The sequence below is a fragment of the Lepeophtheirus salmonis genome, chromosome 8 (assembly GCF_016086655.4).
Source record: "Lepeophtheirus salmonis chromosome 8, UVic_Lsal_1.4, whole genome shotgun sequence".
Classification (NCBI taxonomy): domain Eukaryota; kingdom Metazoa; phylum Arthropoda; class Copepoda; order Siphonostomatoida; family Caligidae; genus Lepeophtheirus; species Lepeophtheirus salmonis.
This window is the reverse complement of record NC_052138.2, coordinates 31,837,272-31,857,304: the sequence shown is the minus strand read 5'-3', so window position 1 is coordinate 31,857,304 and position 20,033 is coordinate 31,837,272. Positions and strand designations below refer to the sequence as shown.

Genomic DNA, 20,033 nt, shown 5'->3' with positions numbered 1-20,033 from the left:
ATTCAACCTTGTAGTACGTACATACTCCTTGTTGTATTTTTGCACAATCCATAGGAATGATGATTGTGGAATAAATAGGGCGGTTCATTTTTCAACTTTTTTGGAATTTCTATTATGGCTCCTGTAGAAAAGTTGTGATATGAATGAAAATACCCTATGCAAAATTTCATTGACTTACAAAGTCATCTTTAGATGTCACATCTGGATCAAAGTATAAAAAAAGACAAAAACTCTTTACTTAGTAAATATAGATACTATAAATACATTTTTTGATTATATATGAAATAATTTTCATAGGGATTTGTCCAACTTCAAAAAAGGCCTTATAAAGTTTTTTTTTTTTTTAAATTATTGTGTGGAACAAATTAAAGAGAAAAGAGTTTGTAAATTTTGATGATCAGCATATAACGTCATGATCAAAATTTTCTTATTTTATTCTCTACCTTTTTTTCCATTGGGTAGCTTTAGAAAAAAAAAACTTATGTAATGATTTTTAAGGGTTAGAATAACAGGTCGATTTTTGGTGGAGCTACGGGCAAAGAAGAACTATAACATTGCCCCATGAACCCTTCCCTATTGTTTGTATCGTTGATCGTAGATTTTGTGGAGTATGATTTCATAGTTCTACTCCAAAAAAATCGAATTAAAGACTCAACGACAAACGATACCGACAATTGGGAAGGTTCCATTGGACAATAAGGCATAGTTTTGACCTAATATCTATCATAAATGAATAATGAAAATAATGATTAATGCTGTATTTTAGTATTCATAGATGAAATAAACAACTAAATTGTCTCCTTTCAATTTTTGAAAAGATGAAATTATAGGTCAACGGAATTTTACATATGTTATTTTCTTACTAAATCACAGCTTTTCTAAGGTAGCCGTAATCGAAATTCGAAAAAAGTTGAAAATCAACCCGCTCTATTCTGGAGAAATACAGGATTTCAAATTGATTACACCAATGATGACTCTGCATTATTTTACATTATCTATGGGTTTTTGTGCCTGCCCATCCTTGATAAATCTTTTATTTCATGTTATTTTCTTTTTTCATGTTCCTAGATACTACTCCCTCTTATGTCAAATGAAATGAAATGACAAATAAGATTTACATATAAAACACTCCTGGACCTCTAAGGATCTTTTACAGATAATATATGCATTATTCACAAAAGAACAAAAGACATTCTAAAAGTATGTACCGCTATTATCCCGGAACCCGCAATCGACAGCCCACCTTATCTCCTCTAGTAGAGGAGCAGTTTGCTCCACTAGCTAGTATGGAGGACATTAGCCTCTCGAACACAACCCCTCTCTCAAGCCCTTCCATCACACCTCCTCCTTCTACTCTTCCCTTATCTCACAAGAAGAGAGTTCTTGAAGATATCCCTGAAGAAAAGATTGAGAGACGCTATTCAAGAAGGTTCCCAAGAGTAAAACCCGAGGAAAGAGAGGAGGAATCCACCATCATAGTACAAACCCTTCCTCGAATCCAACATCCTACTCCAGTCCATCAAATACTCCCTTATTCCTTTATACAGCCTCGAAGGGAGCGGGTTAGGGATTTGAAACGCTACTGCTATGCTCCACTCTCAGATTCGCCGGGTGTTGATCTACAAATTGAGACTCCTCCGGAGGATAGGTTGTTAATAACATATTACTATACACTACGTATTTGCTGCTTTGACAATGAAAAGAGGCAACATCAATCGAGAAAAAAAATTGTAAAACATAATTGTTAAGGTTGGGATTTTTGTAGAGAAAATATACAGTTTCCTTTAGTGAGGAAACTAAGTTTGAGACACTTTTTCAAATTTGTCTTAAATATATTTTTCTAGATCGATCTTGACCGATGTTTTGGTCCAGATTGGAGTCGGAAAACGTGGACGGAAATTTAATTTTCTTGTATGGTTGAACATATGTCATTTATTTGATCATTATTTTCTCGCTTTTGTCGCCTCTTTCCTCAGAGTCTCTTTAATTAGTACCTAATTAAATAAATTAATTAATCATTTAATCATATACTAATATTCTTCTTTTTTTTAATTTTAGGTTAAGCCTAATCTACCTCACACTTATTCTTCATGGCATTGGTACTCAAATGTCTTGGAATATGTTCGTCACTGCCAAAGAGGTAATACATACGTCATAACTATTTCCGTTTATCTTTATGGCTTGGGCCATTTTACACTCTTTCCGCTCATTTCTTTTAAATAAATATATGCACACGCTCATTCTTTCCATTCATTTTTAACTAGAGACGGTTTACCCGGCCTTGTCCGAGACATTAAAAAATTAAAATTAATTAAGAATTAGTCTGCTTAATATAAAACAAAAAATAAAGACCACAAAAATTTTAAGAATAATTCTTGCTGCATATTGGTGCAATAACCTTAGCTCATTTTTTAAAAGAAGATTCTAAGTTTTAGAGAAGAAAAATATTCAAGTTGAACTATCGTTTGCTCATATTATTTCAAAATAATTTTCAAAAATCCTTTGTCTTATTCTCTCTCCTTGTTTTGCTTCTCTAAATCTTATAATTTACTTAAAAAAGGTGTGCAAAGATACATACCAACATGCAGAGAAAAAAGTTCTTTGAAATTTAGTATCTATTTATATAAAACAGTCGTTTGTTACTCAAAAAATTTATTTTTAGAAAAATACTATTTTAAGGCCGCCATGTCCTTGAAAGTCAAAAAAATTATTACCCGGACCATTTCTTGTGCCTTAAAAACCTACTTAAAAAATTTCAGTAAAGTCCATTCGTTGGTTTGGGCGTGATTGCAAGACAAACACACACAAATACACCGATATTTGCATTTAAATATATTGAAAACAAAATGACAAATTGACCAAATTTTCTTGACCACGAAAAAAAAGTATCTTTGCGAGATGTTATAAAGGATTTGTGAGTAATTCGTGATGCCTGCTCGCTCCTAGCGTACCCTAAAACATTATCTTAACCAAATAAATTTGAGTTAAAATTAATCATGTGGTCGTCGTTTCGTCATTGGATGATAGCGTTGGTCCTGGAATAAAAGATGTATCTATATTACATTAAAAAAGTAACGCAGAAATGTACGCCGTATACAGATTTTTTTGTGTGTGTATTGTTTAATTGTTTTCTGTTACATCGCTTATGCGTTCAAACTGAACGGACACAATACTTACTTTCGCGCAATATTCAAGTCGGATATTTGCATACGTATATTGCAAAGATATGTATAATTTAAAATTAAAACAAGGCATGTACATAAAAGATATTCACTAATTAAATTTAAAAAAGCAAGTTGTAGTAGTGTCAATTCCAAGTTTTTAATTACATCTCTGCTTGCTTGTTTATTGCAAGTATCACTTTGTTTATTTTTTTGCATAACTGTGTGAATAGAATTTATGAGCGGCATTAACACGCAAGCTGTTATGCTCTATAATAATAATTAGTATTATTGTCACAACTAACGAATTAAAATTTTATTTTAAATCATTTACATAGCAAAATCGAGGAGACTGGTTTTTTATGCTTTCCCAGGTAAGGAGCATGTTCTAAACATATTACATAAGTTGTAAAAATTATTACATATATTTTTTTGTTGCTGCATCTTGAATGGTATTTTATTTTCTATATTCAGGGGTGTCTGCAGGCAGTTGGCTGGAGGGGCTGTAAATTAATGAATTTTGTTTTTTACAATAAAATTTAACATTTGAAATTTTAAAGAAATAATAATATTTGAAATTTAATTAAATTTTTCCCCATAAAAATTAATTTTTCTGTGAATCGCTAGAGATTTTTGAAATTTTCTCCAATAAAAATTTCATATTTGATGTTTAGATTTTTAAATATTTTTTCCAAAAAACATAACTTTTTGAATAGGTGTAGGATTTTTAAGTGATTTTGGAAAAAAATTTAATATTTGAAATTTTTTTCAAAAAATTTAATTTTTCAGTTTTATTTTTTTGGATTTTATTTTCAAAACTAACCCCCTCCCTTAAAAAAGATAATATAATAAAGATTATTTTAAAATTATTTGTGAATAGCTCTGAATATTTCTATTTTTTCCAAAAAATTTAATTTTATAATTTTTTTCTAATAATTTAATTTTATAGTTTTTTTTCAAATAACTTAATTTGTTCCATTTTTTTTTTTTAAATATCAAAAACTAAGTCACTTCAGCCCCCCAAAAAAAAAAAAATATATATATACTTATGAAAAAAATAATATGCATATAAAACTTTAGTGAACAGCTGAAGAGTTTTGGAATTTCTCCAACAATTTAAACTTTCGATATTTATTATGAAAAATTTAATTTTTGAAAGTTTATTCCCAAAAATTAAATTTTTATATAAAGCCAATGAATTTTGAAATTTTTTCGAAAATTTTTTATTTTTTGAGAATAACTAAGAACTTTTGTATTTTTTTTTACATCAGAATTTAATATTGAAATTTAATTCTTCAACTTTTTTTGCATTTTTTTTCAAAAAAACAACAACACATATAATCCTGCGGACGCCCCTGATATTTGTTATCATTATAAATGTGGAAAAGGTATAAAAAAGTGCATATTTTCTCATATTTGCAATAATTTAATGACAATATACCTGCGTAGTTTTTGCGCTCACTCGGATTTCTACATTTTTCACATCTCCAGTCATTAGTATTATTTAATTTTTGAGAAGGAGACACCTAAGTGTAAGGTCGAACTACAAGTTACTCATAAATCACTGAGAGTAACACAAATGATTTGTTGGACTATTATCATTTCTAAGTCCTTGTTGGACTCAGAGCAGAATTGAGGATTGTCGTCGGAGTCATTTCTGTATAAAGAGTGAGGCTTGTTTTAATTTCTTTCTTGGCTAACTTGTAGCTCATTCAAATTGTACGACGTAGCTCAAGTGATAACGCTCTCGGACGAAACTATTCTTTGAACTCAATGGACGTAGATTCGATCGACAGTCCTTCATCAAAAAAAAATAAAAAATATATATATACTTAATGTATGTATATTGACTTTAAAGACCATTTCTAGGTTAGATGGAGTAATTGTAGTATTATAATCTTTACTTATACATAATCCGTACAACTCTATCTGTTCAATTAATTGAACATTTAAAAAACCAAAAAAACGTCTCGACAGCAAAGTTCAAACCATGGAGAGGAGAAAATATAGAGGTATCAAGGATTTGTACTTGGTTGCATGACTTTGTTAATCAAACAGACAACCTATATTCAATTCATGAGAAGTTTAATACAGCTATTACACTTGGTCTACTTTTAGATATGTGGGGTGATACCATAAAAGCAAGCTGGGAATATCCGTTGATTTCCGTTGATTCCGGTGAAAAAATACCTAGACGGCATGACGTCAAAATTATTTTTTATTTAAGAGTGTATAAAGTATTCACATTTTGCGAATAACGAAAAAAAGAAAGGGACTAGCTGTTTAAGAACAAGCTTCACGAACTAAGCTCGATTATATTGATGATATCAAAATTTGATTTCAAGTTCAATTACCGCATGATAAAAAAAAAAAGTAAAAAACTCATATTTTGTTTTTCTCTGTTTCATCTAAAAAATTCCAAACTTCTTTTATATTATCGCCGCACATATATAAAAATCTGAATTGAAAAGTAGGCCTTTGTAAGTGTATGACGGTTTTGGGAATATAGTATCCCTAAAACCTAAAAAAGTTAACAGCGGAATGCAATGGAACAGCCTTTTACATAACCTTGTCATTTATATATTTTTTCTCGTCTATGTTTTAAACTAGCTCCAATACTTTTCAAATCTTCAAGGGTATCACGTTTATTTTTAGGCTTATTTTTTTTTGTTTTTCTTATTTACATAGCGGGAAGTCATATTTTTTTAGAACTCTACATATTATATACATATGTATGGTATACCTATAAATATATAAAAAGATTTTGATTTCCTTTTATTTGTCATATGGTGGTCACATCCTTTCATGTATGTGATATAATAATATGTAAAAAATCTGAAAATAAAAGGATTTTGAAATAATGATTTCTTTTCTCTAGATACTAGGATTCTTTATTTTACAGATTAAAAGAAGCTGGACATACCTTTATAATATTAGACAGAGCCTACTTTATACTTTTGTTCTTTCGAAATTATCATTTTATCATAATATTTTTATAAAATCATTAATTATATTTTTTTGCAGTATTTTGTAACCTACAAACTGGGTAAGGACTATACGAACTTAAACGACGAGTCTCCATATGCCATGCAGTTCCTTCAATATTTTGGTTATGCAGCCCAAGTCCCTAATCTAATACTCAACTGGATTAATATATTCTTGAATTGGGGGTAAGGTTATTTATTTAATATTTTAATGTATTAATATGATTCTTAGGGATTTAGGGGCCTTCAAATTTGAGCCTAAATCTTAAAAACGTATCCAAATTGGACGTAAAACTTGTCCCATAACTTTGCTTAATTACATATTCATCATAAATTAAGATAGCCGAACATTCCATAATATGTCTGATTTGTCGTGGGTTATATCAATTTTAATTTAATAATTTCCCTTATAATAAAATATTTTAAAAATATGGAAAAACAAACATCAAATTTTTATTCATTTTTAATAACATAACTAAAATAAACAAATATTAAACTAGAATGGCCACTCGGTAGAACCCAAACCCTTGTTCATTTGATCTAAATTGTATTTTTTGCTATATAAATAATTTTTATTAAAACCTGCTACATAATGACACTATTTTGAGCTCTGTACCTTAATATGTTCAAAAGTTATCGTATATTATGTATTTTTAACGTTTTGTGCTTCTTTGACACCTGTCAAAATTTAATGAACTCTTACTGTGACCTTATGTAATATTTGTACCAAGTTAGATCATAATCAATTTGTAACTCTTGCCGTTATCCTAGCGACAAAAAGACAAACTAACAAAAAGGCATAAATATATTAATTTTTTTATATCTCAAGTTTTATTAAACACGCCATTTATTGGGTGTGATATCCACTTCTTTAGATATCCAAATATAGTTGCCATAGTAGATTGATGCCATCATCAATCAATCTTAGTATTTTTTATTTAGAAAAATGATAAATACTTTCATTAAGTCAAAATAAAAAATAATGGCAAACTATTATCGTGCATGAAATATAATTTTATTTTTACTGAACTAATTTAATATTGTATGCACAAACTAATCAAAAAACAACAAAAAAAAACCCTATTAATATGAGCAAAATTGTGCCAATGTATGAAGCTGTAGTAACAAACAAATAAGCAAACAAACTACAACTTTTTGTTGGCTTTTTATTGTTATGGCTAAATTGATCTGGAACTTGACTACATTACCTTTTCAACGCTCAGTTTAGCACAAATCAGTATCGAGTTTTGGGGCTCTATAGAGCGTTTTCACTGACGTTATTAATTCCATCATAATTGAAAGATACCTCTGGGATTCAAAGTTGATATTTTGCTACATAAAATGAACAATATTACAGTTATTCCTGATGAAACTAAATCAAATGACTTTAAGAATAAAAAAAGACTTCAATTCTGCATTGAATACTACTTGGGGCAAATGATATACAGTGATATTTGAATTAAATCAAAGTAATGTTTACTGAAAATACTTATAATATATCTAATTAAGAGATAAAAAGAAGTTGGTATGATTGACTTATTTGGCCAATTTAAACATGATTTCAGGCCTTTTTTCTGTTTCTTTTTCGGGGAAACGTTGCGTGATACAATAAATATAACGACCTGACAATAGTTCACAATTTTTCTTAGTCTGAAAGAAAAAGGAAACATGAGTGTTATAAAACTTGGTTGTTGACCGAGAATTCTTGTCTACTAATAAACAATAATAAACTCAATACAGCCCCCTTTATCTTCGGCTATATAATAAAAAAAAAAATAGTTATCCTCCATTGGTAAATTATAAGGTACTTTACTCCAGAAAAGATTAGGGAAAGTGATGCCCGATACAACCCTAATAAATATTCTCCTTTTCTATATTAGACGTTACTTTTTTGTTTAAAAACTACATTTAATTTTGTTAATATTGCTTTTTGGGTTGATGTGTTTCACCTGAGTCAAAATATTTATATTCCCATTATTAGTTGTTCCACTTGTATCTAAATGGGGCTATGAGCAAGTAATTGTTTATTAGAACAGTATTGAACAAAATGCCAAGAAAAATTGTCAAAAACAATTTACTCTATTTTTTTCCCCCTACTTCTTCCCCATCTTTACTAAGTTATACAATATTATACATGCCAAGTAGTGTTGGTTTTCGGTCTTGAAATTCTAGAGGCCATTAAAATAATCAAGGGGCGAAATAATCTGATCAACCGTTAAAAAAAATGATATAAATTGATTCCACAAATCACTTTTGATATGTTTGATATAAAATTCGTTATTGAAGAATTTTATTGATGAATTGTTGATGACAAATTTTTATTTCAAAAAATCCCTTAAGCCAGTTCGAACAAAAATCGATCTGGGACGGAGTCTCAACACTAATACTTACTTACTTATTATTGTATATATTTCTCATAATCGACCAAGTATGTTTTCCTATTTTTTATCCTTTCATATATTACTTATGTACATACATGGATGACAGTGAATAATTGTGTGACGGGTGAAAATTGAAACGTTCTTCTTGGGAATGATGAATAACGTCCCTACAAAAAAAATAGGTTAATCATAACATACATATAGTAGAAATATTATTACATAGACCAATCTTGATTTATGAGAAGAGTCCTTTTTATCTTGGTAGGTGATATTTATTTAATTACCAAAGCTCATAAATCCTTAATGCCTTCTTTTGCATTATTTCTTTTTTATTAAAAATTATTACTTAGTTATATATTATACAAGTATAATATTATCTCGGTTATTACTTGGAGTGTTTGACTGGAGCTAGCCAATATTACTTCATTAAGAGAATAAAGTAATTTATGATGTTATTTGTAAAATAGTATTAAAGCTTCATATTCTTTTATTAATATAGCAAAGTGTATCTGTATAAATGTATGAAAAACAGTCATAGAGTGTATTATATATAGTGCTCCCTGATTTATATCACAAACATATTTTTTTTATCTAAAAACAAACAACTAGTCGTATCAATAAAATATTGGCGGCATGGGAATGTATACATACTAAGAGCACTGTTTCTGTGAGTATATGTAAATGCTCTCCTATGCACAGGGGTATTTTATGTAGTAGTACATATTTTATTATTATCAATACGGCATGCCATTGCTGCAAAATCACGGAAGAGGACAAAAAGACATCTTATTTCAGAACAAACATAGCTAAGTCGATTGGAAAGAGAAAAGAAGATTTCGAAATTTTCTCATGGCCAATAAAAATCTGGGCAAAGTTTTGGCTCATTTCTGACATTAAAGAAGTTGATGCCACAGCTGCTACATCTCAATTGAACATCCCGACAATGTGTTTACTTCAGTAAGACATCAAGCTTCTGAATAAAAATGTGCTACCTCGGGCCGGAGGAAATTTCGGGGACCACATTGTTTTCGCTCAAGATGGAGCTCCGTGTCATCGCACTGCTAAGCCTAGGCCTTCCCACAGACAACTTTCCAGACTTTTAGGACCTCAACATGGATCTGCAATCCTCTCCAGACGACAAAATCCACCGGACTACTTTATCTCAGTGCGTCTTGAGGAAAGGATGTGTGCTTCTCCTCACAAGAGTGTCCAGTATCTAGAGGCTTCCATCAAGAAGGAGTGCACCAAGCTCGAGTCTGACTACATTGTCTAGGTCTACAAGGGATTTTGTGTTCGTATTGAGGCAATTGTTATAGCTGATTACTCACATATCAAATAAAAGTTGTTCCAAGTACTATTTCCCTATGATTTTCTCAAATAAATGTCCCCACAAAACCTCTCATTTAAATTTTACCTTTGAAAAATTGAAAATCATAAAATGTGTGCCACTAGATAAGATCACCCCTGTTTATCACAATTCAGAATTTGTGAAGATTTGATTTGAATATAAATTCGGGTAACTCTTGCAGATCTTTTGTATGTAACATCAAATGTGTATACCAGGATAAGTGTCTTTTTTATATAAAATTCTGAATCTGAAATCTAATGAGGCTCAGCAACGAGCGTGTGAAGGTAAGGCACAGCCAGTGAGCGCTCTAGAGACTTAAGTACGCTCTCATTCATCAATGTTTTTCTCTCTCAAACTCTTATGATTATCCTTGAGGAAAGAACACATTTGAATTGCTATAAATATTAAGTAGATACATGTGAATGGGCTCATGAGAAACGGAGAGTAACGTTGAAGATTTGTTGGGGAGTTATCTTCTATTAAATTAAAGCAAAGTCTGACTGTTAGTCAATGCCTGATAACTCATGGCAATGCTGAGTACTAACACTAGTACATATTATTATAAGAGTCAACATAAAATTAACTTATATTAAAATATTTTTAAGTTATATATGATATATAATTCGATCATGCAATGATTACAAATTTACAAATCTGTAAGAAGTTTTTTCGTATCAATCTGATTTTGCAGAATTTTTCGTCTTTGTATTTTTCTTTATTTAATTCTTTTCATTGGCTTGTGCCTACTTTTTAGCAGGGCCAACTTTACTATAAGTGGGGCCTAAGGCAAAGATAATTTCTCTTTTCCATCCTTTTTTTTTTTATAATTTGAATTTAATTTCAAATTTTGCTTCTTTGGGAAATAAATTTCTAATCATTTTTTAAAAAAAATAGTAATTTCAGTTCACGGTTTTTTTTTTTTTAAATAAAAAGATATTTTTAATACACAAAAATCTATTCTTTGTGGATCCCCTATTTCATATATTTTAGAAGGTCTAGTTCAACCTCAATATTCATATGATTATAATTTTTTGATACAAAAATCTTTCAATGTTAATATGATATAATATATAAAAAACTTTATTGTTGACTTATTTATACTTGTACATATATATTCATTTCCTTTTTTAAAGCAATGTAACTCATTATCATGGAATTTTAAATATTTCCACACATAACCTCGATCAATTTCTAAATAAATTAATCAGATGTTGAGTAAGTGGAGAAGATTTAATCTGCATAAGAGGATTGACCTTTATAATATCCAGGTAATACCTTCGATACTTTATGCAGATACTGCATCTTCAAGGATTGCTAAAAAACCCATATTAGATAAAAAACAATAGTTAGCAAGAATGTTTCAAAAAAGTTATTTGGACGCTATTGAAAGACCCAGAGCACAACTAGGAATTTCTCTTTTGTCAAAAATAATCCCTAAAATTTACATGAAGATACTTATAAATATGGCAAAATACCCAGCCTTAGAATAGAGGAGCACAATTAAAACAGCGAATATATATTCCAGGATAATGATGGGAATAGATCTCATGAATCCAACCCTCGGTGTAATTTCTCAGGATTGGACTGCTGCACGAAAAATCATCTGGAAATACAAGTATGGACATCAGGGAGATTTATTAATATATATAATCTGGCAATGTACAGGGAAAAGTTTTTGTTTTTTTCACTAACCTTTAAGATTCTGCATCTCTGGATGAATAGGCAATCAATCATAGAATTCTTACCATTCATGATATTGATAATTGTGTACTATTTGTGGAAGGAAGATTCAAGTTTCCCTTCACGAGAGCAGCAAATGTCCACATAATACCTTGCTCTTGGCATCTTAAAATGAAAATTCAGTTCCTTATTCATCAGATGTAGGGAAAACAATTTGTGATGAACTTATCATGCTGTTAGGGCTCCCGGAAAATTGGAGAAAGAGGATATTAAATTTTCCGAGAGGAATAAAGGATGGCAGAATGTTTACTGCTCAATTCCAAATCTCTGCTGTAATAAGGAAGTTTTTTATGCCGTGCAAGGGCTCTGGTAAACTATTTCATGACATTTTAGTTGCTTTCGTGGATTGTACCTTTCGTGGGTAGTTTAAAGTCACTGGTAAAGTTAAATTTAAAAAGATTATATACTAACGTTACCAAAGGTATGGTTTTGTTCGGGATTTCCAAAAGGAACATAAGAGTGGCATGTGAAACTAAGGCTTTAGATTATGCTTTACTAAACTCTAAAGCCTTAATAGCAAACAGGTTAGCAAATAATGATGTGTTACATCCTCAAGAGCTGAGAACAATTGATATTGCTGTAGTAGCAAAATATGCTGCTCTTTCCATTAAAGTTCCATCTCTGGGAATAATTTGTGGACTTTGGCCGGAGAAGAAATCAAGTACCTTCCGTCAGCTTCCAGACACCATTTAAAGGCTTGAAAAATGATTGCAATGTAATCTTACCCCGAAGCTTTAATTTTAAACCAAAATGTTTATTTATGAATATATATTTTACGTAACTTCTTCGGTATTTAAGTGTTAGTACGAAATAATAGTAATAAAAAAAATCAAATCAAATCGCTATTTTTGCTGTATTAGACCTCTTAGATCCAAAAACTCTTTAATAAATGAAAAACTAGTATAAACACTAAGAATGAACTCACTTGAGCAAATATCAAATAAAAGCCGAGATGTTATTCATTTCAAGAAAAAAATCAAACTCCTTTAAAAAGTTTTATTTTTTGTCCTCTAAATACCATTGGATTCACATAAAATATAAGTCAGTATACAAAATTAATATACAATTTTGCAGCAAAATTTGGCTAAAACCTATAATATCGGTTACAAAAATTATAATCGAAAATTCTTAACTACCTGATTTGCATCGAAAAAATTAATTAATCTCCAGGTTATGTTTTGTTTGTTTGTTAGTTAGTTGCGAGGATTACCCCAAAAGCTGCAAATTGATTTTCATCAAGACTTAATAGGAAGACACAGTAAGAGGACATTAAATTTTGAGAGGTCAGGCTCAAGGCAACACAAAACGTAAAAAATGCATTATCGGCCATAACTTTGGAACATATTGATGTACATAACTCCATTTGAATTTAGGCGGGGGTTTTTGCACTCCACCGTGGTCCCATTGTAATTACAGATTTTTTATCAAGGCATCAAGTAGGAGCTACTAGAATGAGATATGGAACTTAAAAGATTTTTGTTGGTGTTGGCTTGTGTTATGTAAGTGTGTATGTAATGCGAAATGGTACTTGCTGTGTAGATTTTTGAATATTTACCTTAATACTATTAATAATAACTATTATTGTTTTGTGAAATGACTCACACAAAATCTTTGAGAGCATCATTTCATCTTTATTTCGTGATCGTTTATTATTTTCATGACTTTTAAATAACTTTTTTTTTTTTGTATCACGAAGTTTTCCTAATGATTGTCACATGAAACATCGTACCACCCCTAATACGGGCATACCTATTAGTGTTGGGTTTTGGTATGAAAAACCTAGACCGCTCTGATAGTGTTATAATTGTAACTAATTTCCTCCAACTTGGGGTTGAATCCGTCTCGTAGTAAAATTATATAAAAATCGGTTTATATGCAACCTCATGTAATTTTTCAAAAGACCTAACCGAAAAAATAGATCCTTGACGAAGACTCAACGCTAATACCTACAGTTATAGGACACTTTCTCTAAAACCTTATTGGAGACAGCCCCTTTGCTGAATGCAATGTTGCCAAATGAACCCATTGCCCAAAAAACTAAAAAAATATATTTAATTATGACTCATGCTGCAATATTATGAAATTAAGTACTACACTTATCCAATGACAAACCCCTTTTGATAATTATAGAGTCAGAGATGACCTCGAGATAGAGGAGTGATAATCAGGAATTGGCCAGTTACATGGGAGCTCCAACACATTCGATCCAAAGGATTGATTCATTTGCATTGTCCATTGAGTTTAAAATATTGATTGATTGACTCCTTCCCCGGGATCGATTTTTCCTGTTCGTTCTTTAAAAAAATTACCAGAGGAGTAGATCAAGGTTGATTTTTTGTGAAGACCGAATGTGTCCGTTTCTTTGTTCAGCAAAGTGTTTTCCGGCAAACCTGGATTTCGATCTGGACCAATCTCGTAGTAAAATTTGGCCTCCATAAAAAGATGGTGTTATGGAGATCACTTAGGACCATACCGATAAAAAATTTAGTCTCGTTCCGAGTCTCAACACTAATACCTAGGGTCTACATAATATATTGTTTAAAATGAGCAATGAATATTTTGGAATTAAGCATAGAAGTGGGAGCTCACTTTTAATATGGCATCGTAGGTAGGTAAAGACTAAAAAAGTCTATTGATCTCTTCTCAACCCCCTCTTGCCATTAACGAGAGTTGCTTGTTTTTACTTAGCATGAATTATTTTGATAGGAGAATGAACTAATCAAAGCATACATACTTTATGGACAATTGACCAGCAGAAAAGAAATGAAGAAGCTCTGAATGAATTATAATTCTAAATACACATAATTCGAATTACTAACGTTCAAATGATTATAAAATTGATCAAAGACCAAAATAAGAATGTTTATATCTATTGGACTGTATTGATCAGTGGTTCTCAAATGGGGGTACGCGTAGCCCTTCGGGTACTTGGAGGAACTGCAAGGGGTGGTTGAGATTTTTAAATTTTTCTTCTAAAAGCTTAATATTTGAAATTTTACTCAAAAAAAAAAAAAAATTCTTAATTTTATAATTGAAATTTTTTTCATTTTTTGTAAACACCTATGAATTTTGAATTTTTTCAAATAAATATGGAAAATTTTTCCGACCAATTTATTTTTTGTGAGTAGTTAAGGATTTTTGAATTTTTTTTCCCAAAAAAATTTAATTTTTTGAGAATAGTTATGGATTTTTAAAAAAAGATCGAAAAAATTTAATATTTTGAAATTATTTTGGATTTATTTTCAAAAAAAATCCTAAAACCAAGACCTCCCACCCTCCAAAATATAACCCTGCAGACACCCCTGTCATTGAAGCTAAAAATGTTTTGTGTCTGTAAGGTGGTACTTGGATTAAATAAATATTTTACAAGTAGTGCATCACTAAAAATGGTTGAGAATCCCTGCTATAAATGATAAGTTATTATTTTTGTACTCTTCAAATGATAGTCTTAAGAGAGTAGTGGGTTCACAAGTTTTGCAAATACATATGCAGAGTTGCGACTCAAAATTTGCAATAGCATGACAAAATTACGAAAAACGTGACTTTTATGTAACCCAAAAAAGAAAACCCACTTCTTACTTGTTTAAATACTATATATTGTTATATTTTAATATTCAATATGTTCTCCTTCACACGCAATAATAGTCAAAACACGCCGGCGAACAGATTGGCTATTGACAGAAAATTTGAAAATTGAACATTTTTAGAAAAATTTCAAAAATTAAATTCCAATGTTCAATTTATTTGAAAAAAAAAATAAAAATTCACAGCCCGCATAAAAAATTTAATATTTTGAAAAAAACGTTAAAATATTAAATTTTTGGAAAAAAATTTCAAAATGCAAAAATATTCACAAAAAAATTATAATATGGAATAGTTATGGTTTTTTTTACAAAAATCCATAACTATTCACAAAAAGTTAAATCTTTTAAAACAAAAATTCAATTTGTTATATTAAAGTTTTTGGATAAAAAATTCAAAAAAAGTTTAAAAAAAAATTAAATCTTTTAAAACAAAAATTAAATTTTTTGCTTTCTGCGGAAGCTCCTGAAATAATAAAGTTTCAACGGAAATAAGGATCTTCCAATTTGGAATTTAGTCTTTCCGAGTATTACAAATTCCAACAATCAAATTCACAAATTCTGATTTTCGACTCACTCTAACGTTCATTGTACATAACGAACTCCTTAGTTATTACGTACATAATAAGTCCATAATATGGATCATTTAATCTTCTTATTGATCCATTTTCAATTAAAGTAAATGAGAATAAGTTGTTATTCATGCCTCATGAGGACTTATTTATCTTGAAAGAGTGTGAGAAAATACCTAACTCAACACCTACTCATATAGTTATTTTTGAATATGGGTATATCTCTAGTTTATACATATACAAGTTCCAACAAAAAATGAGAATGAAAATTTTTCCATGGGTGTCCAGGGGGTAGGGGTGGGATGGAGGGGCTGTAGTCCACCCCCAAATGAGAGACTTTTTGCTATTTACTAGAATTTTATTTGGTCTTGATGAAAATTTTTACGTAAAAATAGGTTAAATTTTTTTTTTTAAACCCCCCCCCCAATCATAATGTTATGGACGACCTACTTTAAGCAGGGGTGCTTAAACTTTTTACCTTCATTACTCATTTTCAAATTTTCAATAAAGCACCCAGATTATTTCTTCATAAATTTTATCTCCTTTTATTTTAAGGATCAATTGTCATGAGAGTTCTTGACTTACATTAGTTTGTAAACAAAGAGACGTCTAGCGGCAGACTCAAACAATTCCTGGAATGATTATATTATTAAATATCAAATACAGGTGTACAATTAATATCTACCTATCTCACTGTGAAAATTATTCTGAGCATGTGCCATTTTTTTCAAACAATAAGCTACAGACTGTTAGGCTACCATGCGGATAATATATTTTTTGTCCTAAATTCCAAGGACTGAGAGTCCTAAGGATTGATGGTCTTAAGGACACAAAAAATATCGCATAAATAGCAATGGTTCCTTATTTTTGCCCTTATTAAGTCTCCGGAAGAGAGTTTAGAGGGGTTTCCAGTGCTCTTCATCATTAAAAGGATACTGTCTTATTTTATTCATGAAACTCCATATATCTTTAATCAAAACGGCATTTTTCTTTTTCCCACATGAGTCATTTTTTCTTTTATACCTACAATAGTAAATAAAATCAAAATAAGAGTATAGTATATTGTGTTTAACATTTATAATATGGCAAACTACATATTTCAGCAAAAAATGGTGGTCCAGACATTTTTTTTATTACAAATTTTACTCTAAAACTATTATAATTATTATTTTTACAAAAAATTATTTATTAAAATTTTAAATGAAAGAGAGATTGCTTACCACAGATATTGTTAAATATCTTTATTTTTAAAGAATAGTCTACAAAAAAGTGTTTAAATACAAATTATTTAAAGCACTTTAAGTGTATATAGTTTATAAAATAAGAAGAATCTATTACTCAATTGGGAACAAAAGGAAATAATAAATAACTTTAATAGACTTTCATGGATCTATAATTCCATGAATGAGTGTTATGAGCTCATAGATACATATTCAAATTTAGGAAAGCAATATGTATTGTCTAAGGCCAATTTGTTTTTACGTAAAAAAAAAAAAGAATGATTTATGAATCAAGGTGGGGAAAAAAAAGAAAGAAAAAAATAATTCGATAGAGTTGTAAAGGACCCTTAAATGATGTTATACTAGATCATACTAATATCTTATCACACTAAACAACAGGGATATTAAAAGTATAAAACACGTTGTTGCATTTTGACACATTTTCTGTGAATATTAAATAAATATCATATTGTATATCTAGCTTACCTGTTATTTTGGAGTTGGTAATCTGAAGAATGAATTATATTTTTCTAAGCTGTTGTCAATACTTTTTAGTTCCTGAGTTGAGAACTTCCTTTCCTAAACAGATTCAATTATACTCTAAACCTGATTGAACATTCGTGTGTACTCATAAAAGACTGCCATCAGTATTATTTTTTTCTTTAAGAGAGAACAGTAAGGTTAAATAATTACAAGTGCATGACATACGGAGATTAACATATAGGATTGGTTGTGGAGTTATAATTGTAAGACCTTGTTGGACTCAGAGTATAATTGAAGCTCTACGTCGGAGCAATTTTGTGTACGTTTATTTCATTATCCCCTCTCCTTCCTCGTCACCGCTAATTAAAGCTGGTCTAATGAAACGTCATGACGGCTAAGCTCTTTACCTTCAAACCATTCTTCAAATTGTCCGGTTTACCATGTTGATTTTCGTCTTTTTAACATGCCCAAAAAAAATTCCCATGCTTTTGTGAGTTTTTTTTAATTTTTAAATTCATCCTCTGAAGTTGCTGGCGCATTTTCATTGAGTTCCCTCTGGACCAAGGCTCACAATTTTTCAATGGAAGACAAATCAGAACTGTTGGCAGACCATGAGCCTTTGCCCCAGAAAGAATTCAAGTTGTCTGAACACCACTTTTGTGCCTCTTTGGAGTGGTGAGCAGAGGCACCATCCTGCTGGAAAATGGCTCTTGATGTGTTAGACAACATTTTCCTCTTCAGAAGAGGTCCAGCTTCTTCAGTAGGAGACCAAGCTGACATCAGAGACTTGCTGAGGATCTCCATTACGTAGTTACGTCACAGTTTAGTTTCGGGGAGTCAGGTGAAGATCTGACACTGCCTGGTGTCTGATAAAGGCCCAAACCTGAATTTTCAGAGGAAATTTCACAGTTGCAGTGGGTTCCACATCTCCCTTATCTCTTGCCCAAAACCGATCTGTGTGGGGATTTGGGGCATGAAATAGCTCAAATGGACTTTCATCACTGAAGAGGATACATTTCCAGTCATCTGCAGTCCAGTGTCTCCGCTCACTACAGAATTTAAGCAGGGCCTTCCTTTGGTTTTCTGAAAGTTTGGGGTGCAGACGAGGTTTGTAAGGCAAAGCATTCAAAGAGTGCCTCAGGTAGTTGAGGACAGATGACTTGGATATTGGATACCCCTTTGAAGTCAATCTTGCTGTAAGCTTATTTGTGGATTGCCTCTTTTTGGTCAAAGATTTTGTAAGTCACAAGGTTGGGAACTTTTCTTATTTTTTTCTTCCTTCCTCGACCCTTCTGATTTGCAAGGATTTGTCCATCCTTCCTTCATTACTCCTATTCTCAATGTTCCTGAGAGGAATCTGTAACCTTTGAGCAACGTCTCTCTGGCTTGACCCCCCCTCCCTCTATTATGCCAACATCCCTGGCCCTTGTCTCCAAAGAGTGCTCTCTCACCATTTCAGATATTGAATTTCAACTAACATCCTATGGTGTTTTCTGACCCCTTTTATACTGATATATGATGCAATCATCGAAAATTATTGCATCAGAAAAATTCAATATTGCCTAATGATTGTATCAGATAAATTTCATTTTATACAAACTATAAAACAGATATTTTTAATACCACCATCAATTTTTGGACATACTGTATAAGAGGCGTCCGAAGGATTATATGAAAAAACTTTTGAAACATTAAATTTTTGGAAAAATTTAAAAAATTCACTGTTATTCCCAATAAGTTTCAAAAATCCGTAGTTATTCTCAAAAAATTGTAAAATCCATAGTTATTATCAAAAAGCTATTTCATAACTCAAAGCTGTTCACAAAAAAATTTCAAAAAAATTATAAACCTATTTTCTTATATAATTTTCACATCCTGAGGAAAAGCATTCCAGTGAAAAGTAAAAAAAAATTAGTTTGGGAGGGTGTACTACACCCCCTTCAACCCATCCCCGGTGGAAGCCCCTGAGTATAATATATTTTTGAACAATATCAGTTTAAATTGTAATGAGCAAATTATTATACCAATATAACTATGTATATATATTTATATATTAAAAGTAGCTTAAATGAAAATTATAAATACTTTACCTACCTTACATGGAAAAACTCTTTCCATATTTTTTTCGATTAATTTTCAAGCTTATTGTTGTTGAAGAATACCTATGTACATACATGTATGTAATTTTATTTAGATTAAGCAAAAAAGTATGTATGTTGGAAAGGCTTACCTACGCAAACACAATCCATTTTTATTCACATTTACCGACTTTTTTTTAATAACTGCCTTCTTCTACTTCTTTTTGAGGGTTTAATTGAGCATGGATCCATTATGTATTCAATGGTTTTCTTTTCAGCAATTGTAAAACTTATCATCAGTGATGCCAATGTAAAGCATTTTGGAGATGTCAAAAAAAGACAAACCTGAATAACTTAGTTTTTAATATTCATTAAGAAATGCAATGAAATATGCTGTTTAGGTTGCGTTGAGTATATATTATAATAATGTTCCAGGAGGAAAAATGAATCACTTATCAGTTTATAACTAACTATGTCATTCATAA

At 30.6% G+C, this 20,033-nt stretch overlaps 1 protein-coding gene across 1 annotated transcript in view; it reads left to right on the top strand.

The window, feature by feature from the left end:
• The window catches only part of Ent2 (Equilibrative nucleoside transporter 2), a 102,516-nt gene that overhangs the window by 69,974 nt on the left and 12,509 nt on the right, over positions 1–20,033 (top strand). The window contains exons 4-6 of the mRNA XM_071890287.1: positions 2,059–2,140; positions 3,500–3,535; positions 6,186–6,331. Of these exons, the coding sequence (XP_071746388.1) occupies positions 2,059–2,140; positions 3,500–3,535; positions 6,186–6,331 (264 nt within the window). The remainder of the gene's footprint in view (positions 1–2,058; positions 2,141–3,499; positions 3,536–6,185; positions 6,332–20,033) is intronic.